The sequence below is a fragment of the Megalobrama amblycephala genome, linkage group LG21 (genome assembly GCF_018812025.1).
Source record: "Megalobrama amblycephala isolate DHTTF-2021 linkage group LG21, ASM1881202v1, whole genome shotgun sequence".
Taxonomy (NCBI): Eukaryota; Metazoa; Chordata; class Actinopteri; order Cypriniformes; family Xenocyprididae; genus Megalobrama; species Megalobrama amblycephala.
This window is the reverse complement of record NC_063064.1, coordinates 26,159,204-26,186,805: the sequence shown is the minus strand read 5'-3', so window position 1 is coordinate 26,186,805 and position 27,602 is coordinate 26,159,204. Positions and strand designations below refer to the sequence as shown.

The window sequence follows — 27,602 nt, the reverse complement described above, 5'->3', positions numbered from 1 at the left end:
TTTATAAATGTCTTTACTGTCACTTTTGATTAATGTAATGTGTCCTTGCTGAATATATATATTTAAAAAAACTTTCTGACCCCAAACTTTTGAATGGTAGTGTACTACTTTTTTTTTTTTGTATGACAGGCATAAGCTTGGTAATGTACATTCATCTGGGTCATTATCACAAAATAAACCCATTCAGAGTGATATAAGACCCCTTGTCTTCATCTCTGGACCCTGTCCGGGTTTATTTTGTGATAATGAAACAAAAAATCCTTTTAGCTGCATGAATTTCACTTCATCCATTGAGATCATTGAGGTGGCCACCAAGAGCAATGCAATGACCAATATGACTGTATGACTTTTTTTTTATTTTTGTACATTTTACATAGCATTACAAAGCTTTTTATATAAAAAATAATTTGTCTCTCCTGGAGATATTGTCCATTCAGTCTGAGAGCTTTTAGTGACCCAACTGTAGTCATATGTACCCAATAATGTCATTACAGACAATGGGCATTCTGCTTCCAGATTTCATGAGGGCCGTAAACTGGAAGAATTCTGTGTCCAGTTCGTTCAGACCTGTGTGAGATTTATAAAAAAATGGCATTTTGTGCTGTACATCAACTTGGCAAGAAAGCCGCTTTGGAGCCATAATTGATTTGCTCAGTTTTGTACCATCTGACGACTTTCTTCGCCCGTCAGCACTCCGTGAAATCCCGGCTATCCTCCGTTTGACATTTACCAAGAAGTCTTTAGCGAAACTGCGCCCAGAACTGTGCTTTTGTTCCATCTGTTCTGGACATTCCGGTAAGTCCATCCAGTTCTGAATGAGATCAGCGAAGCTGTTGTCTCCAAGAACTAGCGGCTGCCGGTTACGCCCGCGGGTGAGCAGTGATGTAGTCCAGTCCTCCGGGTCACTTGCGGTCTCAAACGACGTCCAACTTTCCAGGCAAGCGTCGGAAGTGGACTTAGGACGCACTCGGGTGTTGGCCACCTGGTTGGTGCGAAGACACGCAGACGAAGATACGCGGATGTTTTTGGTGCGCCGTAACACCACTCCTTCATCCTGCCAGGAGGCCTCAGAGTAACCCGAATCAAACTCCAGACTGCGCTCGCTGCTCGGTGAGCTAACAGCCGATGGGCCGCCCGCAGAGTCCTCCTCCTCCAGAGAGCTAGACAGACAGCAGGCAGAGTCGTAACTGCTTGCCTCACTGGCGTCGCTGATCCTCAACCGTGCTCGGCGTTCCCGTTGGGCTATCAACTGCTTGCAAGCACGCAACCTCACCGGCGGTCCAACAGGGGGCGCTGCGCAGCTCCGCCGCAAATGCTTTAGATCCTGCAAGGATCGCATCATATAACGCATCTGTTCCCGCAGACAGTCGCTTGACTCCTGTAGACACAACTGCAAAGAGACAAGAAGGAAACAGTAAGACTAAAACAATTTAAAATGCATAAACATATATTTTAATTAGGCTTATGCAACAATTAGAAGATAAACACCAATAAATTAAATTTGGGTCACTCTCCATTTTGGTTTTGTTTTCCTGTGACTGACTAATCGTGCTGCTTTAACAGGCTTGGACCTGCACCAGCACTGTTAGAGAGGGCATGGCTCTATTTATCTGGAGGAGCTGAAAAACCACTCTATTCCAGGTGAGGGCAACTGAACAACCGATGAAAGCACATCGTGTGGACACACTCACACCCAGCTATCAAAAAGGATGGATGACTACTACCAATCAGTTAAAATAAACCTGTTACTAGCCACACCTGGAATACATCTTTTCAAAAGAGTAATTACCACACCTTCCATCCATGCTGTCAGATACATGTATACAAACATACACACAAATGAGCAATAGCTTACTCGTTTTAAATAGATGGAGTGAGTAAATTGCAATTTCAATACAAACTACTAAGAGCTTTTAAGAGCGAAGCTACATCATTCATTCAAAGACAGTAAAAAATTAGATATGGAAAATTAAAATATAACCACAAAAGTCTGAGATTAACAGTCTTAAAAGGTTCTCTATAGACAATAAGCAAGTCCCAACCTGAAAACAATGCTACTACTGCCATGTTTGCTGTGGTAGCATGCACCCAAATGCATTTTAACAACAAAATCTTCCATCTTTGGGAAACATTACTGGCTTTTTGACGTGCTATTTTTCATGTATTTGCTGAAAACTGTATCTAAATTGACAAAACAGCATCATGTGAATGCAGCAATAACAGCATGCACACAGGGTTGAGCATTATTTCAATGCACAGATTGGCATGAGGTGCAGATGTCATCCCATATGCTAAAATTTCAGCAACGGACATTTCTTCACAGTAACTAATCCTTTGCTGCACATAATGTAAAGTGATGACCAATCAGTGTGGTTCTACAGAGTAAACAATCTATTGTAATTAACAAGACAAAGCCCAACCAGTGTGGAGAGATGATTTGGAGGCATGCTTACCATGATTCTGGAATGATGACAATCAAAAAAAATCCAGTAGCTTTAAATACTCCTGAAACAGAAAAAAAAAATGTTTTATGAAACATCATGCTTTGCAAAAGTAAAATAAAGCAATATTTAAAATAATAACAATAAAACTTAGATTTATGTACTTGAATAATTAGGAAAACACACATAAGTAACTTCTTTTATCAGATAAAAATCATGCATGAAGCTGATTAAATGTAGAACTCTTGTCTTGCACTTACATTTGTTGTGAAGAAAAATCAGTAGAATCCAGACTGTGCAGATGTGGCTCTTGTGACTCAAACTCCAGATCATGAGCCCCCTCACTGCAGACAAGCGCCTATGTGAGTCGTTCCAGCATGCGCGTCTCAGCCAATCACAGCGCAGCATCGCGGCGCAATCCAATCAGAGCTCGCCTGAAATCTGAGCGCTCGTTTCCACCCTCTCTCAAATTATGAGTATATTCAATAATGCAAAAGTGCCACAGAAAATATCCAACTACAGACGATAATCACGTTATTAAGTGTCTGCAACAAGATATAAGTTATCTATCTAAATTTATAAAAAACAATAATTTAAGACTTTATATAGTTATATATTATTTTAAAGTTAATGTAGTATTTTTATTACTTACGTACTTTCAGTGTTATTGTTTCTTTGTATGAAAGGCGAGGAAAGGCAATTAAGTATTAAAATGTCTGACGTTAAAGTGTTGTTGATGGGTGCACAATACAAGTTGTTGTTAATTGATGCCTTATTGTTCATTTTAATATAAAAGTCGAATTTAAGCTTAAAAAAACTGAACCTACCCCGCTAAGCAGTAATGTTGAACCATTAGAAAACCAGCGTCAGCTTTAATCTACGAGCACATGAGGCTGTCTTCGCCTAAAGTTGCTCATTTGAGAAACTTGCTTTATTTTCGCATCTTTAAATATGTTAAAGATGTACTGTTGATCCAGAGACACATACCTCAGATTCACTTACCCTGTTTACAATAAATGAAAAGTTCCCTGAGAATGTTCCATGGGTGTCCATATGATATTCAGAAGAGTCGGTGAGATTCACAGCGTGTTGAGCAGCGCTCTCTGGCGGTCGGAGAAAACGCTGCAACATCCGATTTTTATTTATTTATTTTTTCCATTTGTGAGTCATTCCACGAAACCGGTCCCTCTGACCTTTTTCAGTGTATTTTATCTATTGGGTCACCAAAATATATTTTTAAAAGATTTTTTGTATTAATTGAGATAATGTTTAAAAACATGACATACATTTTATCTTCATATTAGAAATGATTTTGTTTTTTTCAGTTGACACCACCTATTTTGTCATGTCCCTCAAGGCCTTCTATGAAAGTGTACTTGGGATATGAATAATAAAATGAGAAAAAAGTCCATTCATTTTGCCATTCCCATAAATATCCATCTGTGCTTTTTTGCTGGTAATGTTTTTTTTTCTAAGTAAATTCATGAGTATTCATTAAAATCACATCATTTAGTTCCGTACCTCAGTAACCCCTCAACCCCGTTACACAAACCATTCTCCGCCTATAAAAATAACGAACTGATACTTATGTGACATCGTTAATAGGAAGTGACATCATAGAAGTCTTCTGAACAACATTGTGAGCAGACACCACCTTCTTTAATAATTATAACTAAATTATGTTGTGAAAATGTGTTTGTCAAGCTTAACGACTCAACCCCGTTACATCAATTAAAGATGGAAAACTATTACTTGTGAAAATTATCTTTGTTATTTCAACATTATTCATGATTTCTGAATATCATGCATGCCATGTGCTCTCCATTTTTATTCGAGCAGAGGCCAATTTGGGCAAAAATCACAACCCCGTCACACAAGTTTATAAAAAAGCAATTTAAAATGAGTTGAATTCTGTCTGAAATGTTCAGAGCAATCATAAGAATACTGATTTTAGTTCAAATTCTGAAGTTAAGCCTTTGATCAAAAATGATGAGGCTGCTGTCACAAAAAGTGCCAATTTCAGGCTTTAGTATAGCAAAAGTGTGAGATTTTATGTAACTTTTATATTTGCAATTACTGAATTAGTGTGAGGCACATGCTGATTTTATCACAAATACACTTTATAATAATATTCAGAGAGCTCCCATAGTGTCCATAACTTACAATAATGACTAATAATAATAGGGATTTGATGCCTGAGATGGGATAATATGTTTTTCTGGAAGTTAAATATGCAATTAATGTTATGGGGTGTTCAGAAAAGTAATACATTTTGGGAAAAAATCTAAAAATGTGTAAGTCCAAACCATACCCGTTTTGTGGAATGACTCTTGTGCATTTTCTGAAAATGAACTTAGTTCTGTTTCTTAACTAATTCAATGAAATCCCCACAAAGCCACATGGGGTTGATGCCACTGTCAAGGTGTTTATTGTAATTAGAGTAAAATCTTCCCATTCATGTCTTCATTCTTTATTTTTCTCTCACTCTGACCTGTGACACATTAGGTTGGATTAGAGGTGTTTGGATGATTAGGCTCACACTCAAAAACATTAGCGGACAATAACATGGATGCTTTTGTGATGCAAAGCTGAAATGTGGCAATCCAATTTACGTATAGGAAAAAGTGTGAACTATTGCCTAAACCTGTGATTCCACCCATTGTGTTTAAGGATGGCTGATCTTCCTAAAGCATTAAACATTAATGTATGAGGTTACTATGGTAAGCACGTCAGATCAGTAAACTGGGCATGTCTTCAAGATTTATTTCTTTATTTGCCTTCAAGCTGACAAATATCATTGTGTTTTGAGCAACCCCAGTTCATGTCCCGGCTAGTGGACTTTTCCTGATCCCATCCTCCCCCGCCTCCCTCCCAACCCTCTCTCTCCCACTTTCTTCCTGTCTGCATACTGTCCTATCACAAAAAAATAAATCTTTAAAATGCTGGTTAAGCTCCATCCACACAAAATAGGATCAGCATCTTCTTCACACAGCCACATCAAAATGAGTCCAATTGAGAGGTAGCACATCCTGAGTGTCTCAAAATATCCCTCAGAATGAGCTACCACCTGTATCGCATTACAGTATAATCACACTAAATCAACGCTCTCCCAATTATTCTGCTCTTCTAACTGCCTTATTTCCACCCTTGGTGTAAGCAGCAGTGGGTGGTAATAGACAAGAAATGTACGATTTTATACCATCTTGCTGATAGCATTTCTTTAGTCATTTGGCAATCCCACAGCTACTGTAGTGAAACCACCCACATCAGAATGTGCTACCACCTTAATTAATAAGGTCAAATTACTAATTAAAGTGGCAATTAACGACCACAGCAAGTCAGGACCTCGGTTTATAGGATGCTTTTTCTTACAGTGTAGTGGTCCCATCACTTCACTCTGACTTAAGGAGCCATAGAGGCCAGTGAGTGAGTGAGCACCCCCTGCTGGCCTCACTAAAGCATCTTCCAATGAAAATCAAGTTATTTTCAAAAAGGTCTCCTATCCATGTGGCTCAAGCCCGCTTAGCTTCAGTAGTGAGCCAGGATTTGACCATGGAACGCTACGGAAGCATTACTTTGTGCTGTTTGATAAAACAGGTCCAACTGAGGGATAGCGCATCCTGAGTGGCTCAAAATATCCCTCAGAATGAGCTACCACCTGTATTGCAATACAGTATAGTCACACTATAGCAAAACTCTCCCACATATTCTGCTCTTCTAACTGCCTTATTTCCGCTGTCGGTGTGAGCAGCGGTGGGTGGTAATAGACAAGAAATATATGATTTTATACCATCTTGCTGATAACATTTCTCTAGTCATTTGGCAGTTCCACACCTACTGGAGTGAAACCACCCTCATCAGAATGTGCTACCACCTTCCCCCGTACAGTAGAAGGCGATGTTCCCTAAAAGTTCTCTAAAGGTGATGAAAATTTCAAACCTTCACATTAGGGACATTCCAAACACGTCCTCTTTTGGTAATGAAAGTGCTGCAGTTCAAGGTTCCTTATATGACTTCAGGGGGATGTTCTATTTTGGTTATTTTATGGTCACATAAGAACGTTACAAAAAGGACATTTGGGAAGTTAACAGAATGTCCCAGAGATGTTCACGAGTCTTTTATCTGGAGTCCGAGTCAAGTCTGAAGTCTTTATCGCTGGAGTCTGAGTCAAGTCTTAAGTCTTTAAAGGGTTAGTTCACCCAAAAATGAAAATTCTGTCATTTATTACTTACACTCATGCCGTTCCACACCCGTAAGACCTTCGTTGATCTTTGGAATACAAATTAAGATATTTTAGTTGAAATCCGATAGCTCCGTGAGGCCTCCATAGGGAGCAATGATATTTCCTCTCTCAAGATCCATAAAGATACTAAAATACATCTAAATCAGTTCATGTTCCTTCAGTGGTTCAATATTAATATTATAAAGCGACAAGAATATTTTTTTCATGGAGTGTCCTGATTCACTGATCCTCTCCCGAGTCTAAACTCTGAGTGTGTTAACTGTTAGTTTTGCATTAATTTTGTGGGTTTTTTCTTTTTCTTTTTACGAATTTTATCTTTTTTCAAAAAATTAATTATACAGAGTTTCAAGCAGTGTCTTTTAGACTCACAGGGACATCATGAATCAGCGTATGAACCTCAACACTGGTGACAATAAACAAAAATCTTTTTTTGTGACTTCAGTAGCTTGTTTTGTGATGCTCAGAGTTGATCTGTTGAGATGAAAATGTTGTCACCATTGTTGAGGATCATACGCTGAACCTTGATGTCTGTGTGAGTCTACATGATCCTCTCCAAATAATTTCTGTATAATGACAATTTTCAAAATATCAAAGCAGGACAGTATTTTATGCAGTATTATAGGGCTACAACATTGTGAAAGGAATACAATATTCAGAGACCAATGAACAAGACCACTATATAATGAAATCATCAACAATAGGCAACTAAATTCATTTGATCAGATTTCTTATTTTCTCACAATTTTTTTGTAACAAATGTATTTTACAAACAAACAGTTAAAACGATTGGAAAAAACGTAAAATGTCAAGGGTCAGGAGCCCAACTAAAGAAAGTGCTTGCCTCCATAACGGTGACTTCAAACTTTTATTATTTTCAATAAAACGTCAACACCTCATTAAGAAGATTTGTATGAAAGAAACAACGTCAGAGATGTTTGTGATAAGTGAAAATGCTGAGCTCTAGAGAGATCTGTTTCTGTTATCTGAGATTTGTGAGGTTACCATTGTGCTGGAGAGTAGAGCCTGTGCTTCAGTCAGTGATGAGTCTAGAAACATTGATGTTCTGCTGCATGTTGCTTTATTTAAAAGCAGAGACCGTGTAGTTGCTGATACAGTAGTTACATTAGCTCGTGCATGTGCTGTTGTAAAACAATGACTTATTGCAAGAGATTTGTATTTTAGAGAAAAGGTTTTGTAATAATAATCCAGGAATTACATGTAAAGTGCTTTTTTTGTAAGACTTTTAAGAAAAAATTGTTTTTGTTTGAACAGCCACTTTTGTTAGTCAATTGAGCTAATTTTCAATTAAATTTTTTGACAAGGGCAGCAGGGACGTTCTGGGAACATCACAAATAAGATATGGTTCCCTGAATGTTCTGTGAAGGTTCGCTAAATAACATCCCCCAACCCTTAAAAGAACTCCACATCGTGATCGTCTCTGAACGTACTGGGAACGTTACCAGGCAACGTCCTTTACACTAGTGGGGACATTCTGAGAATGTTCTGGGAACATAAAATTTCTAGTGGGGTTAATTAATATGTTCAAATTACTAATTAAAGTGGCAATTAACGACCACAGTAAGTCAGGACCTCGGTTTATAGGATGCTTTTTCTTACAGTGTAGTGGTCCCATCACTTCACTCTGACTTTAGGAGCCATAGAGGCCAGTGAGTGAGTGAGCACCCCCTGCTGGCCTCACTAAAGCATCTTCCAATGACAAACAAGTTTTTTCAAAAAGGTCTCCTATCCATGTCACAACCTGGCTTGAGCCTGCTTAGCTTCGGTAGTGAGCCAGGATTTGACCATGGGACAATACAGAAGCATTACTTTGTGCTGTTTGATAAAACGGGTCCAATTGAGGGATAACGCATCCTGAGTGGCTCAAAATATCCCTCAGAATGAGCTACCACCTGTATTCATTGAAATCTTGTAACAAAACAAAACCAAGTGTCTTTGAAATCTTGTAAAAGAACAAAGGAACAAAACCGACCATCTTTGAAATCTCATAACAGAACAAAACCGACTGACACTGAAATTCGACCGTCTTTGAGAATTCGTAAGCGAACAAAACCATCCATCATTGAAATATTGTAACAGAACAAAACCAACTGTCATTAAAATCTCTTTAAAAAATAAAGATCTGAGCCACATGTGGCTTGGAATGATGGCACTTGGGCGGACCGCTGCTGTCTGAGCCACAAGCATTCCATAGCAACGTCAGCCAAGAGCAAAGAAATAAATATGAACTGGACCTTATCTGAGCCACAAAATCTTTATATATTATTTATAGAATCATCTTAGCATTTACAAGCCTGTTAACAAGCAGAATCACTGAAGGAAAGAAGAGAACAGGAAAACTTACTTCAGCCACAGCCATATGCTGGGTACAAACTAAAAGATTTTTTAAAATCTTATATGATTTTCCAAAATCAGACCGATTACCTTGTGGTGTGTACCCAGCCTTAGATGAAATCAACTGAAGATAAAAGAAGGCATTACATCTCTCTAGATATCAGCAGGGAAATGTTTTGTAGCAAAAAAAAAAAAGCTGAAATGTGATCAAATTGATATTATATCATATTGATGATTTTATAATCATTATGAAATTACCTGAGTCAGTGATGTTATTTGAATGTGTTTGTGTTGTGCCATTAATACATTTGAGTTACAAACTCTGTTTTACTGCAATATGAAATCACACTGTACAGAAACCAGTGAGCTACAATGACAAAAACAGATATGAGCAATCAGCATATGAATCTCAACAATGGTGACAAGAAAATATTCAGACAAAGCTTATAAAAGACAACAAAAACCACAGCAAAAAAATAAAAGCAAATAGTTAGAATTACAGAAAATAATAGGACAATTCAGCTGCATAATTTATTCATGCTGTAATGCATGCTGGGGGTTTTGTACAATTGTTCAACTTCCCAGCATGTATTGCAGCATGATACTTTTGATTGTCACCTTTGTTGAGATTTATGTGCTGATTCTTAATGGCTTTGTGTATCATCTTAGAATAATTTTTGTGTGTGCTTATTTTTAATCTTCTAAATGGTTTTGTGCCATTATAAGATTTCAGTGACAGTTGGTTTTGTTCGGTTGCAAGATCTCAATTGGTTTCATTTCTCTACCAGATTTCAATGACGGACGGATTTGTTCCTTCACAAGATTTCAGTGACAGTCGGTTTTGTTCCTTTACAAGATTTTAATGGCGGTCGGATTTGTTCAGTTACGAGATTTCAATGACTGTCGGTTTTCAATGGCGGTCGGGTTTCTTTTGTTGCGAGATTTCAAAGACAGTTAGTTTTGTTTTGTTACAAGATCTCAATGACAGTCAGTTTTGTTCCTTTATGAGATTTCAATGATGGTCAGTTTTGTTCGGTTACAAGATCTCAATGACAGTCAGTTTGGTTCCGTTATGAGATTTCAATGACGGTTGAATTTGAAACAGAGATTTCAATGACACCCGGTTTGATTTCGTTACGAGATTTTAATGATGGCCGGTTTTGTTCCTTTGATGAGATTTCAAAGATTTTTTTCCATTACTTCAATGCCACTCGGTTTTGTTCCTTAGCAAGATTTTAATGACTGTTGGTTTTGTGCCTTTTCGAGATCTCAATGATAATTTGTTTTATTTGGTTACAAGATTTCAGTGACGGATGTTTTTTTTCAGTTATGAGATCTCAATAACGGTCAGTTTTGTCCCTTTACGAGATTTCAGTGACAGTCAGTTTTCATTGTCAGTCAGTTTTGTTCAGTTACGAGATCTCAATACAGTATGTTTTGTTCATTTACTAGATTTTTATGACAGTTGGTTTTGTTCCGTTACAAGATTTCAGTGATGGTCGGTTTTTGTTCCATTACATGATTTCAATGACAGTCGATTTGCTCCTTTACAAGATTTCAATAACAGCCTTTTTTTTTCATTACAAGTTTTTAATGCTACTTGGTTTTATTCCCTAATGAGATTTTAATGACGTTTGGCTTTGTTCCTTAACGAGATTTTAATGATGGTTGTTTTTGTTCCATTACAAGATTTCAATGACGGTCGATTTTGCTTCTTTACAAGATTTCAATAACGCCCTTTTTTTTCCCATTCCGAGTTTTCAATGCCACTTGGTTTTGTTCCCTAATGAGAATTTAATGACGTTTGGCTTTGTTCCTTAACAAGATTTTAACGACAGTTGGTTTTGTTCCCTTACGAGATCTCAACAATGGTCAGTTTTGTTTAATTGCGAGATCTCAATGACAATCGGTTTATTCAGTTATGAGATTTCAATGACAGTCGGTTTTGATGGGTATTGTGATTTAATAATGGTCAGGTTTGCTGGGTTATGAGATTTCAATGACGGTCTATTTTGTTCAGTTACGAGAATTCAATTATGTTCAGTTTTGTTTCTTTGTTCTTTTACGAGGAAATCTCACATGTGGCATGGAATGATGGCACTTGGGTTGACCGCTGTTTGCAAAAAATATTTTGAATAAATTCTGTTCTTTTTATCCTTTTATTCATCAAAAGTATTACGTTCCAAAAAAAAACATTAACACTGATAATAAATCAGCATATTAGAATGATTTCTGAAGGATCATGTGACACTGAAGACTGGAGTAATGGCTCATTAAAATTCAGCTTTGCATCAGAGAAATAAATTATATTTTAAAGTATATTAAATATATATTCTTCCATGTAAGTTGTAAGAACTAAATAAAGTACTATATCATTTGTGATGTGAAACTAAGTAACTATCTACCTGCATGGTATGTGATGTGATGTAATGTAGGGATTTTTTTTTTTGTCCCAGGGTTACACCCCTTATTTTCTGGGGTTTATGTTAACCCTTTATACAGTACTGCTTATTATAACTGTACTGGGGCATTAGAACCCACTCAGACCACAGGTTGATCAGACCTGCTGGCCTCTCCAACACCTCTTCCCACAGCTACCTAGTCTACCAGGAAGTCTCCCATCCAGATAGACCGGGCTCAACCCTGCTTAGCCTCAGTGAATGTGCAGGTGAAAGCTTCAGGTTGACCACTGCATGGCTTCTCTAGCATCTTTTCAACCATAGACAACTCTTAGGAAGCAAAAAATTAAATGGGAATATAAGTGCAAAATATAATGTGATATATTACATAATACATTTCCATATATGGGAAGAAGCTAGTGCTTATATTATGCAATATATACTTTGACCATGTCTATATATTCTTGATACAATATTTAGACATGAATACAAAATAGCATTATATGTGAAATTCATAAAGTTTTATCCTTTATTGTGCATATATGTTGCACATACATGTTCCCATATAAATGTGAATGTAGGTACACACATTCAAGGAATGAGTTACAGAAGATTTCTAGTTCCCAGCATGCTTTGCTACTGACTGATAAAGGAAGGGTCAATGTTGAAATTAAGTGTTATTTCATGTGTTTTGCTCAATATTAATTTAGGGGAAGATCTGTTAGTGTTTAATGTTCTATTATTTTGGAATTTAAAATGGTTTTTCGTATGTCTGAGTTTTTGGGGTTACCATTGTGCTGAAGAGAGGCTGTGGTTAGGCTGAAGTACATAGAAATGGTTGCTATTTATGTAAAAACATAAAAGATTATGATTGTCTCTATGGTGATTGGATTAGTACATGCAGTTGTGTTTGTGCTGTTGTTAAGTAAATATGTAAAACATATATAATGTTAAGATTCACAAAATATAAAAAGTATAGTGTCTTATATATTTCCCTGCATGTATGTACTGCTTATATCAGTGTTCTCAAACTCAATTCCTGGAAAGCCACAGCTCTGCGCAGTTTTGTTCCAACCCTAATCAAACACACCTGATCCAGCTAATCAAGATCTTCAGGATTACTAGAAACTTCCAAGCAGGTGTGAGTTGGAGCTGGTTGGAGCTAAACTCTGCGGGGCTGTATGTTCAATAAATTTATAAATATGCAATACCAAATCTTAACACATGAATTGAATCTTTCAAGATCTCAGCAGACTAGGATTAAACAACTCCACAAACAGCATTACCAGCTTCAATTTTTACAGTTTACTGCACTGTGATATTCTTCTTGTTATATCCCTGTAGCGGCTAATAAATCACAAGTCTCGCACATTCACAGAAGACACCCTATTCCTGTGTTGAAAAACATGGTGGATAGACTAAACACTTAAAGGGATAGTTCACCCAAAAATGAAAATTTTATGTTTATCTGCTTACCCCCAGGGCATCCAAGATGTAGGTGTCTTTGTTTCTTCAGTAGAACACAAATGATGATTTTTAACTGCAACCGCTGCCGTCTGTCAGTGGTATAATGCAAGTCAGCGGGAACTTGGACTATAAGAGTAAATAAAACACGACAGACAAATCCAAATTAAACCCTGCGGCTCGTGACGACACATTGATGTCTTAAGACACGAAACGATCGGTTTGTGTGAGAAACCGAACAGTATTTATATCATTTTTTACCTCTAATACACCACTATGTCCAACTGCATTCATCACTCGATTCGTGAGGTCTGATCGCGCTCTGACAACAGCAGTGATGTCTCGCTCGCTCTCATTGGTATGCATCGACGTCACTTTCCCGCCGAAAACGCGTTCCCTCAGTTGGACTGAGTGGTAAAAGAACCTGCTGCTTGACTGGATTTAATAGGGGAAACTGCGAAAACGCGAGTAAAACTAACGAATTACACTAAAGGTTGGGCTCAAAAGTGTTCCTTACAACTTGTCAAATAAACCTAATCCATGGATATTGACATGCAGCCTGGAGTCGTGTTTCCTGATATTTATATGTGCCTGATTTGACGGTGGGGAAATACATAAAGCAAATCTGCCTGTAAACGCTTTATATAACTACAATAGGTAGATTTAAATCCGGGTAATCACTTATATTAATGTTATATCGTCATATTGTCCAGCCCTAAAACATAGTTTTATAGTATAGTTTTTGTCAGTGTTGTTTATTTAAAAACACCCAATTATGCAGAATATAAGATGGTAAATATTTAATTAATGAGTTGTCAACATAATATATAACAATACAATACGGTATGATTTTACCTCAAAATCCAACAATTTGACACAAAATGATAACTGCAAACCCATGTTTCTCTGCTGGAGTCGAGCTGTTTCTGTGAATTGCAGTAATCCATTTGCTTTTTTTTTTCTGTAGCTTTCGCAAGTTTTTAAATATATACCTCAGGTTTTGTGTCAAAGCTATTTATATAGTCAGTCGCAAAGCTCTTTTCCGTTTTGGACGTGTTTTGTGTGTTTTTCGCGACATTCACGCTGAAAACCAATGCTGCCGCTCAGTCTTTTGCCACTCAGCGGCGTGACCGCAGTCGTAACGGTCGACGGTGACATCACGTGCATACCCTCTGCGCGAGACATCACTCCTTGTCAGAGCGCGATCAGACCTCACGAATCTAGTGATGAATGCAGTTGGACATAGTGGTGTATTAGAGGTAAAAAATGATATAAATACTGTTCGGTTTCTCACACAAACCGATCGTTTCGTGTCTTAAGACATCAATGTGTCGTCACGAGCCGCAGGGTTTAATTTGGATTTGTCTGTCGTGTTTTATTTACTCTTATAGTCCAAGTTCCCGCTGACTTGCATTATACCACTGACAGACGGCAGCGGTTGGAGTTAAAAATCATCAATTGTGTTCTACTGAAGAAACAAAGACACCTACATCTTGGATGCGCTGGGGGTAAGCAGATAAACATCAAATTTTCATTTTTGGGTGAACTATCCCTTTAACACGCATGTGCATGCCATCACCGTTTTCACAGATTCACCTTTTTGCGGTTTACGCAGAGATGATAAAGGCATTATTTTCAAAAGTTTGCATTTTCAGGCCAGCAAAACACCATTGTCATGTTAATGAACAGCCAAAACACAAAAAGTTTTCCATTTTTTTAGTTGAAAACAGTGTCGTGTAAACAGCCCCTTAGGCAAGAGTCAAACTACACAAATAAAGCAAAACACTGATCACAATGATGGTGACTAACTAAACATTTTCAACAGAACATCATCATCTAAACCTCTGTTAATTCTCAATAAGAACTTCTATAGATATCGGACAGAAATAAAGTCAATCTGGTTAGTAATTAACATTCTTGTGGTTTTCATCTAAGGCTGTGGCTGAAGTTGTAGCATCTTCAATCGTTAGTCCCATTAACAGTAAATGTTTGGCACCCTGTACTGCAATGGATTTCAGTTTTTTTGTTTTTTTTTGGTCTTTATTCCAACCAAAATTCAACATCTGCCTAACGTTGGACCTTGACATCAAACAAACTGAGTTAAGACATCAACCCGATTTTAATTTTCAAACAAAATCCATTGTCTGATCGATGTTGGAGTAAAGGTGGAGATGGAGTGATGCTGAAAGAATATTCTCACTGGAGTGACGCAAGCAGTTATGATTGACAGGTGATGAACATGCATAACCCCGCTTCTGTTTACAGCTAAATTTGTTAAAATGCTGTGACCATGTTTTGATTCACAGTTATTTGTTGTATGAGTGTCTGTGATAGTGTTTGAGCAGCTGCAGTATCTGTCAGTGTATCGTCGTTTCTAAAAAAAGGCTTCGTTCTAGGGGTGATGGGGCCTTTTCATCTTCCCCAAAATTGTGGAATTCTCTCCCGGTTGACATTAGGGAAGCAGTGTCTTTCTTTCATGTTTCTTTTTTTGTGTTTATTTGGTAACATGTTTTAATTTATAATGTGTTTGGTTGTGTTGTAAAGCTTTTTGAGAAAGCAACTTTTAAAGGTGCTATACAAAATAAATATGATTATTTTACACAGCAGTCACTAGATGGCAGTGTCAGTCTGTCAAAATTCAACATACAAGAGGGTATAACGGTGAGCTGCGGCCTGTCACGGCTTTATATTTCACTCTCCAAACACTAATTTAGTTAAGATCTTAAACCATATTTTCTTTCATTGTAGAGGTTTGATGGAAAAGCTCAAGACTCAGGTTAGATTACAGTGTGAGACATTTCCAAATGAACGTAATTATAATTTTGAGAAGCATATGTTCCGAACATGGTGATTATTTAACCCGAGATGACTTTCTGATGTCTTTCGACAGTAACAGGACGGAGTTACTCGTTTAATTCAGCAACGGGTGAACGACGATGGTTGGAGCCTCATCTTCCGGCTACCTGATCTCAGAAAAGAAATGAATCTTAATGTTCTTAAATAATTAAGTTAGTTAATGTTCTTACAGACCTCTCCAGGTAATGGATGGCCAATTTCAGCAGGAGCACAATATCCTAAAATTAGAAAATGTTCCATTTGATGCCCTACAGCAAGTCCTTAAATGTGTGTTTAATTACTGTGATTGGATATTAAATTAATTATTCAGCCACTGATGTGAACTTATTAACCTCCACAAAATGTACACTTGAAATAAAAACCACAGCTGGCACAGCTTCATCTAGTGAATGAACCTTTATTTAAATTAAATCATTATATAGGACTTTCAACTTTAATCTTTACCAAAAAATGAAACAAATAACACTACCCTTTTTCTCAATTAGATTTCCATTATTAATCACTATTTATTCTTACATGGTGTGAAATTTCCGCAGCAGAAATGTTTAGGTACAGTAGGACAACTGGGGGAGAAAATAAAGTCCATTGTAAACGGAAGTCAAGGCACAAACAGAATGCTAGAAAGAGGAATGAGGAGATAGAAGAGAAGAAAAAAAGATTGTTAGATACTGTTACGTACATACTTTAAATATCAGTTACATTTTAGCAGTTCTTTCCCCATTTGTGAAGCTTTTTTTGTGCTTTTTAGGTTTTTTTTGTTGTTTTTGTACTTTTTTTTTTCATTTAATTTTAAAAAGGAATGTTACGCTGATGTGAACTGATTACTTGTATTGATATATTTGCTTTCATCTATCATGCAGGAAAACTTTCCGTTTTGCTATCAACAAGGACGTCATGTAAACATCATAAAAAAGCGCTTTCCTTTTTCAATCAATCATACTCAATATCCAATGCCAGCTGGTTGTTTAAAAAATAAGCATTATGCAATTAATAAAATTTCAAATTCCCTAGAGTAAAATGAAAGTATCATATAAAAACTTTTTGTTGCCTCTGCTATGACTCGAAAGAAAAAAAATTAACAAAAGGAGAGAAAATAAACAACAAAAAAAAATTGACAATGGATAATACAACAGTTGGCGATTTGTGGTCATAGCCCAAGGAGTTATTAATACAGATATTAAATGTCAAACACAATGATGGGACGGTGTCGGTCGGGAGGGAGGGCGGACAGAGGCTAAGGTTGTTGGCAATCGTTGAAATTGTGTCTTGCTCCGCTGAGCTATCAGTTGTGGTGTGGAAGCAGGAGTCGTGGTTGGCCAGTGCAGATGCCCGGGACTTATTCCACCCCTGCTTCCTCTGGTCATCAAAACTGTTCAAGTAATCTGAAAGACGAAGAGAAATAAGTTACGAGTAGAATGGCGAGCAACTAGACAGGACGCTCTGTGTATTTCTTCTCACCTTGACTCATCTTCCTGTTTTTGTGCCCTAGAAGAGCCCACAATCCTTCAGGTTGTTTTTGATGATGACATCGGTGACGGCGTCGAAAACGAACTGCACGTTCTTGGTGTCTGTGGCACAGGTGAAGTGAGGGTAGATCTCCTTTGTTTCCTTCTTCTTGTTCAGGTCCTCAAACTTGCTGCGGATGTACTCGGCGGCCTCGTCGTAGTTGTTGGCACCTTGTTGAGAGGAGAAATACAAAGCACAATGAGAAAACAGTAGGGAAGGATGGAGACGGAAAGACAGAAAATAAGTGAAAGGAAGCCGGAAAAAATTGGAAAACAACATGAAATCCAAGAACATGATCCCCACTTTGATCATTAAAATGACAAGATCTCTTCCGATTGATTGATATCAGTAGAGCCGTCTGCTCTGTGTTAGATCGATGTCCCATGCACAACTCTGCATGGGATATAATGAATTCCTGGCCTTTTGGATATCAACATTGAAGGACAACCAAAGTGGACCTCATTTGAATAAACCCCTTGATGAGCACTTGAAGTGAACAGCCTCACAAAGACTGAAAATGCCTGAATAAAACTGGTTTGGTTTGGATTGGTCTTTTCACATCGAATATGTGCAGGTTTCAAAGACAACATGAATATGGCTTTAGCAACACATTTAACTTCTGTAATGAAATGTATTTCAGGGTGGAAATGAATATTCAGCCTGAAATAATGGAGGACAGATTTGTTAACATTTGATTGGATCGTGAAAAGTAGGCAATTATAGTATTGGTTAATATTATTTTTCCAGGGTGTACAGACTTAGAGAAAGTTATTACAATTTGCTTCTTTTTTTCCCCCAAAACATAAAAATACATTGATTCTGATTGGAGGAACTGTTGAATGCCGATGTAATTAGTTGCTACGTAACTTGTAGAGTTAAAAAGCTGGCAAGTAAGGTTTATGAACTACATAACATACAATATAATTAATATTAACAATTAATATGATTCATTTATTTTATTTTTATTGCACAAAACGACTACACTGACTAAGAAACTAAAAAGGTCTGTATTGATTTCATGTTTTCTTTAATGCACAGGTAAAGCAAGAGCTTGCATTTTATTGATTTGAAGCACTCAAAAGCACTTCTGGAGCACTTGTGCACTTAATTTAGATGATTTATTGGGAAGTTGGGTGTTTTATAGTACCTGCATACTCAGGGAAGCAGATGGTCAAGGGGCTGTGTGTGATCTTCTGCTCAAACAGATCTTTCTTGTTGAGGAAGAGGATGATGGAGGTCTCGGTGAACCACTTGTTGTTGCAGATGCTGTCGAAGAGCTTCATGCTCTCATGCATTCGGTTCTGTGGTGGAATTAAGAAACGGTTCAGTATTCAGGTCTGTATTGATGAATGATAGCCTGAAATATGACTTCAAAAACTTGGGTCAGTAAGGTTTTGTTTTGTTTTGTTTTAAAGAAAGAAATTAGTACTTATGTATTGAATTGATCAACATTGACAGTAAAGACTTTTACAATTTTACAAAAAATTCTATTTCAAATAAATGCTTTCCTTTTGAACGTTTTATTCATCAAAGAATTCTGAAAAAAAAAAAAAGTATCATGGTTTCCACAAAAACATGAAGCAGTCTTCTATGGAAGCTCGTTTCCGTCACTAAATAAAAAAATTAAAAAAAAAAGGTAATTGCGACTTTTTATCTCAACTTTTTTTCTCTCAGAATTGCGAAATGCAAACTCGCAATTGTAAGTTAGAAAGTCAGAATTGCAAGATATAAAGTTGCAATTCTGATTTTTTCTCACAATTGAGTTTTTTTCAAGCAATCCTGACTTTATATCTCACAATTGTGACATTTTTCCCCCCTCAGAATTGCATGATATAAAGTCGCAATTACCCTTTTTATTTTTTATTTCATGCTGAAAACAAGCTTTGAAAGTTTTCAACATTGATAATAATAAGAAATGTTTCTTGAGCAGCAAATCAGCTTATTAGAATGATTTCTGAAGGATCATGTGACACTGAAGACTGGAGTAATTATTCTGAAAAGTCAGATTTGCACTCACAGGAATAATATTTTACAATATTACTGCTTTGACTACTTTTGATAAAAAAAAAAATAAAAAAAAAATAATCTTACCAACTCTAACATTTAAGTCTTAAAGGTGAAGCAGCAAAACAGCATATTTAAGTCTAACAATACAGAGGGTGAAACATGGTCATGTACAACTAAATTATGGCTATTTTGGCACCAGAAACTAACAAAACAAATTGTGCAGAAGTGTACAAATGCAGCCTCTTTGATTCATAGAAGTGTCATGGACCGTGAATAATGAACTGATCTGGGGTAAAAGCTAAAAGGATCTCACCATTTCTTCATCCTCAGCCAGCACCAGGTCATACGCACTCATGGCCACACAAAAGATAATGGCCGTCACCCCTTCGAAACAGTGGATCCACTTCTTCCTCTCTGAACGCTGGCCACCGACATCAAACATCCTATGGAGAGAGGAGACACGTAAATGGTAATTTAATAAGTAATTAATCATAAAAATGCCCTGAAGAACCTACAAAGCAAGACAGAACATACAATCAGCCAAATAAGCAGACAGCTTATTTAATTTGACGCAAATGCAATAAAGATGTAATGGGCAGAAGAACAGCCTGTTTAATATATCATGCTGTGCTAAGGGAATAGTTTTGTCATAATTTTCTGTCATGTCAATCCAAATACATATGAAATTCATTCATAAACAATCAAAAAAAATGACAAAGTTCTTAACCAATAGCAGCACAACAAGTTATGGCAGAGGGGAAGATTATTAGCAAACAATAACTTAGACTGGCTTAAAAAATTGACAGTTTTTATGATGTTTTATGATGCTGTTTTGTCATATATATATGATCTGAGGGCAAGTAAAAGATGACAATATTCCTCTTTCTAGGTCAAGTCTATTTTTCTTAGAGTTTGTTTTTGTCCACTGGAAATTTGTGGGAAATTTTCAGTGTTTTGTCAGCAGAATATTGAGGTTGCTGACTCAGTATTCTGATGCTCTCAGAGAGGTTTATGATGTCCCTTCCTCTTCTTTAGGTCCGGACGTTCACATGTGTCACTGGCATTTGTTGACATTTGAGTCTGGGCTTTGTTTCTATGGAAATGGAAGGGTTGAAAGCAGGATGGATGAGACAGGGAGGGAGGATGGAAGAGCTAGGACTTCCTGTCACACACTTGTCTCTAAAACAGTGTGGACCTAAAAAAGACATTGGCATTTCTAGGAAATTCCATAATTATCCTCCCTCTTATGTGGCATTTTCTTTTTTACACACAATACATAATATGATTTACAAGTCATTAAATAAAGTAATAGACCATCTCGGACAGCTGGCTTGTGTTTGATCTTTATAAAGGTTGGGCTGACATTTCTTCTGTAGATTAAAGCAGACGCATTCAAAAGGAATCATTCCAGCCTCGCTAAATCCCATAAACTCCTCAAACCAAATGCCCTCAACAGTTTTAACAGAAATTAATCCCAAAACCTCAGGCCAGAACACATGGATGGCATGGAATTAATTCCTTGATTCCACTGAGGGTTAAAGAGGGTGTTGCTAGCTAACGGAAATAGTGGAGGCTGTTCGATATAGCACATGAGTTGTTTGAAGTGTGAATGTGTGTGAACACACGTTAGCACGGCTACTAGAGAGTGTGAATAAAAAAATCTGTTAAAATCAGAGCAAAATAAAGACATCTATGTGCGTAGAGGTTTCTCACTTGAAGTGTAGGTCTTTGAAGGTGAAATGTGTCTCTACGATTCCAGTGGTCTTCACTCTGGTCCTCAGCACATCCTGCTGGGTTGGGATGTAGTCTGCTTTGGCTATCCTGTCCATGTCATTCAGATAACTGCAAAACACGCACACAGGATGCTACAAAACAATTCACTTTTTTAAATAATACTGTTGTGTCTTCCTTATAAATATTGTAGTTAATTGTACTGTATTAATAGCATTTCCTTCTAACTAGATACACTTTCAATATGTTCACTACTGTATAAAATTGCTGTATTGACCGACTGTATTTGTCGTGTGACTGCATGAACCAAACCGTGATGTCTGTACTGTACGGTTCAGGACGAATACATGTACCGCTACAACCCCTATATTATATTATATACATAAAAGGGGTGTAACGGTACATGCATTCATCCCGGTTTGGTTCATGAAGTCACACGACAAATACAGTCGGTCACAGGCGATCCACACTCCAATCCAGAAGGGGGCCCATGTGGTAATGCAACGCTGTTTGCAAAATTCTTTTTTTCTCTCAAATTTCCCATAGACACCCAAGCACCCAACTTTATTTTGAAAACCTCTGCCATAAAATATTAAATATTCACTCAAGTTAAAATTTTGGCACCAGCAATGTTCAATATTTTAGGGTACATATAGTGCAAAATATTGTACACTTCTGTGTCTCTCAGTTGTATCAGCATTGGTGTGAACAAGCCTTGTAGATGATGTTCTTATGCAAAACACTCTCTTTGGAAATCTGATTATACGATTGCACGCCTTAGTCTAGGAGGCTGCGACAGTGACAATGCAGATCTTTATTCAGCTGCCAATCAAAGGCTGATGAAGCCTCACAGTAACACAGCTTGGATAAGCTGCGTAGGCAAGAAATCCTGCCAGCAACACTGAATGTTATTGCTCCACCTAATGCGGTACAATCCCACTACAACTCAACTGTATGGTTCCATGACGAACCAAGAGTTCAGGATTTCAAAAATCACAAGAAACCAACACAGCATGATAAGTTGCTCCCAGTTGTTTTCTTTCTTTCTTAGTTGTTATACGTTTATCAGTCCTTAGAGTGGTCTCAATTTTGTGTGGATTCCCGCAGACACTCGCACTCCACTGGAATTATGGAAGTAAATTAATGCCAAATGTTTTTGAAATAAAAAGCTTGTTAAATTTCACTAATTGAGAAAAAAAAAAAAAAAAAAAAAAAGCATTATATTAACTGTGCTTGCATTTTGATGCATTGTATTTTTAAGGCTTGCATTTTTATGGGCTGAAATTCAACATGGTTGTATATTTAAGCTGTGGATATTTCAATTCAAAACATTTCACACACATTTTCATTATTAAAAATGTAATAATTTATATTTCACCTTTCAGATTTCACTTCCAAAATATTAATTCTGTTTAAAAATACAACTTATAAAATTCGACTAGCAATTTTCGGTCCATTAAATTTCACTTTACAAATTCGCTTCCATAAATTCAGTGGTTCAAATTCGCCAGAAAATTCAACATTTCACATCCGGGAACTGCAGGAAAAGCAGTAGAGTGCCGATGCATGATCTCCATCTGCTGTTAGTTTACCTCACCAGCAGGTGCCGCTAGCGCGTGTTGACGAAGAGCAAAGCAACAGTTAGAAACAGGTCATTCATTTTTTTTAAACGGATTTGCAGAAATAGAGCAAGCGGTAAGTGAATGTGTGATTATTATCAGGGCGAGTATAAATGCAGAAAAGCTGATAAAGACACAAAAGCTGCATTTATGTTTAATTCAGTGTCTTTACGGTTACTTTCCCTGTGTAGGCTACATGTAAGCAGCTTTCTCTCCAGTGAATGAGATTATAACGTTATTCCCCGATGCTGATGTACACATTGTAAAGTGTTACCATTTATTTTAATTAACATAAAAAATCTAAAACGTGTGCATCATACTTGAGACCTAGATGAACACTTTACAGTTAGTTTTGTGACTGTAAGTCATTCTCTTTAAATGGTAGTAGGTAGAAACGTGAATACCAATGGCGTAACTTTAGAGACGGCCCCTAAATTTGCGACTATCAAAAGTTCAACCTCAAACCAACTTTATGCCAGTATCTGCTTTCTTGGAGCCTATATAGTATGACTTACATCACCAATAAGGTGCAAGTTTGGTCTTTTATATCACTGTACTAATCCATTAAGCTATGTTAATCGATTTATTTGTCCTGTTGGCAGGGGAATCCTATGAAGTATGAGGGAATCCCTAGTATTACAACACAGCGCCGAATTTGAACCACTGAATTTATGGAAGCAAATTTGTAAAGTGAAATAAAATGGACCGAAAATTGCTAGTCGAATTTTATAGGTTATTTTGGAAGTGAAATCTGAAAGGTGAATATAAATTATTGAATTTTTAATAATGAAAATGTGTGTGAAATATTTTGAATTGAAATATTCACAGCTTAAATATACGACCATGTTGAATTTCAGCCCATAAAAATGCAAGCCTTAAAAATACAATGCATCTAAATGCAAGCACAGGTAATATAATGCATTATTTTTTTTTTCAATTAGTGCAATTTAACAAGCTTTTCATTTCAAAAACATATGGCATTAATTTACTTCCATACTGGAATCCTCAGGCACAAAACAAATCAAGCACAACCTAAATTGAAAAGTGAAAAGTGCTGATAATCCCTCTTCACAAAGTATGGCTTAGAGCTGCCTTTATAGTTCTTACCTACTGCAAACATTTAGGTTCACATTTTAGCTCCAGTGAGCTTTGTTTCGGAGGAGGGCTCTCTTGAAGACATATTTTATTCACACTTCAGCACGTGGTGTGCTCTGATTTATGCAATGAAAGATCTAGCCTGTAGTGTGCAGGACTATGGGCTGTACTGACTGTGTATAGAGAGATTAATGACCACCTGCTATCATTTAAGGTTCGGGGAATTAAAGTCATGTCTCTGATAAAAGCAGCTAGAGTTTATCAAAGCCAAGAGTACAGTCCAACACTGTAGCTAATCTCTAATGAGAACAATACGCCAATGCTAGGCGCTTAATACAGTGGCTGTTCAAAATAATACACCAGTATAAAACATCCGATGGGATTCAGTACATTCTATTTACTGATGTAGGCACTACTAGTAGTGTTATTCTAAACACAGTAAGTGTGTATGGCAAGATCTGTGCAAACAGACAAAAAATATGGTCTTTTCTTTGATGTACAGGAAGTTTGTCATGTTTTTTTTTTTTTTTTTTTTACTGGAACAGGAGCTGTGCTTGACATCTGGCTCTTTTTCAGAGGCTGGGAAGATTTCATGAAACTTGGCCAAAAATATGTTCCAATTCCAGGCTCCTTAGTTTCAGTGAAAAATAATCTTAACGCTACAGCATACATAGGTTTTCTAGAGAACTAAGCCCTTCTAGCTTAGTTTTGGAAGGGTATTTTTCTAACGAAGATGAATTGTACATAAATGCCATGAAATGTCTGATGCAGAAGAGCTCCACTAGCCTTCACAAAGTGCCAACCTAAACTCCATTAGACACCTCTGGGATGAATTTGAATCCCGATTCTGAGTCATCGTCCAATTTCATCCAATTCCTTTATAGCTGTGACAGTTTTATACGTTGATACATATATGTCTCATATCACTCTGAAATCTATTTCTTCTCGTATTAAAATGATTTAAAGTCAAAATTTATATTCCGTTAATTTATTTGGCAAGTAGATGTGCAATTAGTAGGCTTTACATCGGGGTTCTAAATATCCTGTCAGAGTTTATATTGCAATAATGACTGACTTTCTATACATTATGCCACTTTAAACTCAAACTCTAAATGTGTGTATATTAAAGTTCTTATTATCAATGTTGAAAAGAGTTTATTTTTTGTAGAAACCGATACATTTTTTTCAGTATTCTTTTATGAATAGAACATTAAATTTTTTTGGAGAAATTTTCATAATTTGTAACAATGTAAGTCTTTACTGTCACTTTTGATCAATTTAATGCATCATTGCTGAATAAAAGTATTAATATCTTTTAAAAAAAACTTACTGATTCCAAACCTTTGAAAGCTAGCGTGTATGTGGAGTGTTTCTATTTTTATTTATTGTTTTTAATATAGTCTGCATCTCCCTAAAAGGAGGTTTTGTTATTCTTTTTGACAGACATTTTCGCCTCTGTTCTGAGGGTGGGGAAGGAGTGGCTGCCTTTGTTAAACCACACTTCTCTCCGCCCACCCACACACAAAGGATATAAACCCTCTCACATAAACATCTGCTGAACCTAACAAACACAACTAAATATTATGAAAACTAAGATTAGAGCTCCCACTATCCTTCCGCAATCTCTTTTCCCACCAACAAATGACATCATGATTCATTTCCTAATTCAAGGCCAAATCGACTGTGATCCCCCAGTGAGGGAACGTTCCGCCTACCCCTGATTGATTCTGAGTGTATCAAGCATGGGAAAATTCATGGAAATCCTGACCCAGGCCAACCCTCCATTTAATAGCAATTGGTTTCTCAACGGACCGTTAACTGTTAATGCCAGAGCTTCTGCTCGCTTTGACGTATCGATCTGATCCTGCCCACTCCCATCACACAATTTCATCTTTCTATCCCTTTTGAATTTAAAGGGACTCTTGGGTGTGTGTCAGTTTTAGTTTAGCGGTTCATTTAGAAAGACAGTTAATATACGTTTATATTGCAAGAAAACTACCCATAATGCTATAGTGCACCACCCTGTTCCATCTGTAAATGCATATTTATCATCTGACAGGCTGTGCATTGTGAGCTATGATATTAGCTTGCCATGAATATTGACGAATGGTCATTGACAAAGGGTCAATATCATTTCTGACCAACAATGGAACGAGAACTCACTATGCAGCGGAGTCGTTGAGCTGGTACTCTCTGGCGCGGGTGAAGCAGTTCTGTACCCCTCCATCAGCCCACAGTCTGGTGATGACATTTGCCAGGTCATCAGGCAGGATGCCCTGTTCCTCTGCCGCCCCGGCCAGGGCAAACAACTGACGGGCATCATCCTATAAAACAAACAAATAAACAGATCCACTGAAAAATAATGCACATTAACACAGAAATACAAAAACTAGCATATAGAGAGAGAGGTGACATTCTGGGAGGAGGGAGATTCTAGCTGTAGTTGCTGTATGTGCATGTGTGCTTTTGGGGTGGGGTGGGGTGGGGTGTTACTTGATGATTTAGAGATTTATTGGCAAGGCAGGTCAAAAGTGCAGTATACAAATGTGAGCTATGCATCCCCTGAGAGAAAAAACAGAAGGAGAGAAGGAACCAATGAACCTGACTAGCTCTTACCTCTAGATTGTACCATCACATCTGAGTCTCTCTCAGAACTACAAAAATAACCGTCTACCTACATATCTGTCTCTCTCCTCCCAGAGTGCATGTTGAAGGAATGGCGTCTCATGCCAAAACCCCTCCCACCATGGAGCTGAAATAGGTCACAGGAAGTCAGCCCTGAGGCGGAACATGGGAGCCATGAGCAGAAGTGATGGGCTGAGAGACGTGTGACACAACCGACCCTGCGCTTCTAGGAGACGTGATGAATTCTTAAACTGTGTGCTACTGTAGATTACAGATATCGTAAAGGTGAAACGACACAGTGTTTCACAATTCAGAAGTTAAGTAGCTTGTAAATTCAAGGAATGCTTGAATATCTATTTCAAAACAGGCATACTGTAAGTTCTTTTACTAGTTGGTGGGAAAAAAGCCAATAGATATGAATAGAGAGAGGACAGGATGGTTACAGGCCTTTTAAAAGATTTACAGCCTCAAGAGAAGAGAGCAAAAGAGAGAGAGAGAAAAAAAAGAGGAGTTGCAGCGATCAGCCCCACGGGATGCTGTTTTCCACGTGTCTAAAACACACTGCTCAAACTGTGACATATGGTTAACACATGCACTCACTCACACGGTTTAAAAAGGTACACTGGCCGATGTTCCTCTTCCTGTCTTACGCACAGCACTGCATACTCAATGTTTTTAAAGCTTTTAAGGAGTAACAGAGTCAAATTAAACATAGGGATGGATCAAGATGGTGATTTGGGTTGCATGATTCGTTGGGTTGAACAAAACGTAATTGCAATTTTTCTGTTAAATTGATTTTAAATGTAATTAATAATTTTATATTACAGTAAAACTATAAAAAGTATAATACCAACATTTATGGCTTCATTTTCAAACCGTAAATCATCAAGTTTTTATTTTGGCATAGAACCTCAGGGAGCAAACAGTCAGTTTAGAAGAGTTTATTACAAATTTGGGAAGATGGTTGGCACATGTTGCATTCCCAAATGCTCATTATGAATGACCCAAACTCAGAGCAGATGCAAAGATGAGTTCGTGTGGAGCAGCATTTACTGTGAACTGAACTGCTCTGAGACACTGGAAACACTGGGACCCAAAAAAAAAAAAAAAAAAAAAAAATCGAAACAGATCTATGCATTAAGAATTTTTTAGAATGTGAAATTTTACTGGCATTGATATAGACTACTGAAATTTTGGTATCCCAACAAAACAAACATTTTTTTTTTTTTTAAATGAGTTAAAATGAACTGATTTGTATGCGAAT

General features: G+C 37.2%; 2 protein-coding genes and 2 long non-coding RNA genes across 4 annotated transcripts in view; 1 reads left to right on the top strand and 3 right to left on the bottom strand.

Moving 5' to 3' along the window:
• The window catches only part of LOC125256573, a 49,479-nt gene extending 42,979 nt beyond the window's left edge, over positions 1–6,500 (bottom strand). The window contains exon 1 of the long non-coding RNA XR_007182143.1: positions 3,444–6,500. This is a non-coding gene — a long non-coding RNA (uncharacterized LOC125256573). The remainder of the gene's footprint in view (positions 1–3,443) is intronic.
• Positions 336–2,785, bottom strand: inka1a (inka box actin regulator 1a). The gene is made up of 3 exons (XM_048172671.1): positions 2,702–2,785; positions 2,454–2,505; positions 336–1,390 (listed from the first exon to the last, which is right to left on the bottom strand). Exons 2-3 carry the CDS (start codon positions 2,454–2,456, stop codon positions 467–469), a joined length of 927 nt encoding a protein of 308 aa, XP_048028628.1. The 5' UTR covers positions 2,457–2,505; positions 2,702–2,785; the 3' UTR covers positions 336–466.
• LOC125256574 lies at positions 1,280–26,543 on the top strand. Its single transcript, XR_007182144.1, has 3 exons — positions 1,280–1,414; positions 1,564–1,641; positions 26,414–26,543. It is a non-coding gene; the product is annotated as an uncharacterized LOC125256574 (long non-coding RNA).
• The window catches only part of gnai2a (guanine nucleotide binding protein (G protein), alpha inhibiting activity polypeptide 2a), a 70,717-nt gene continuing 59,251 nt past the window's right edge, over positions 16,137–27,602 (bottom strand). Inside the window, exons 4-9 of the mRNA XM_048172670.1 lie at positions 25,877–26,037; positions 20,982–21,110; positions 19,582–19,711; positions 18,409–18,562; positions 17,214–17,431; positions 16,137–17,137 (exon numbers count right to left, since the gene is read on the bottom strand). Coding sequence (XP_048028627.1) covers positions 17,241–17,431; positions 18,409–18,562; positions 19,582–19,711; positions 20,982–21,110; positions 25,877–26,037 — 765 coding nt within the window. The 3' untranslated portion in view covers positions 16,137–17,137; positions 17,214–17,240. The remainder of the gene's footprint in view (positions 17,138–17,213; positions 17,432–18,408; positions 18,563–19,581; positions 19,712–20,981; positions 21,111–25,876; positions 26,038–27,602) is intronic.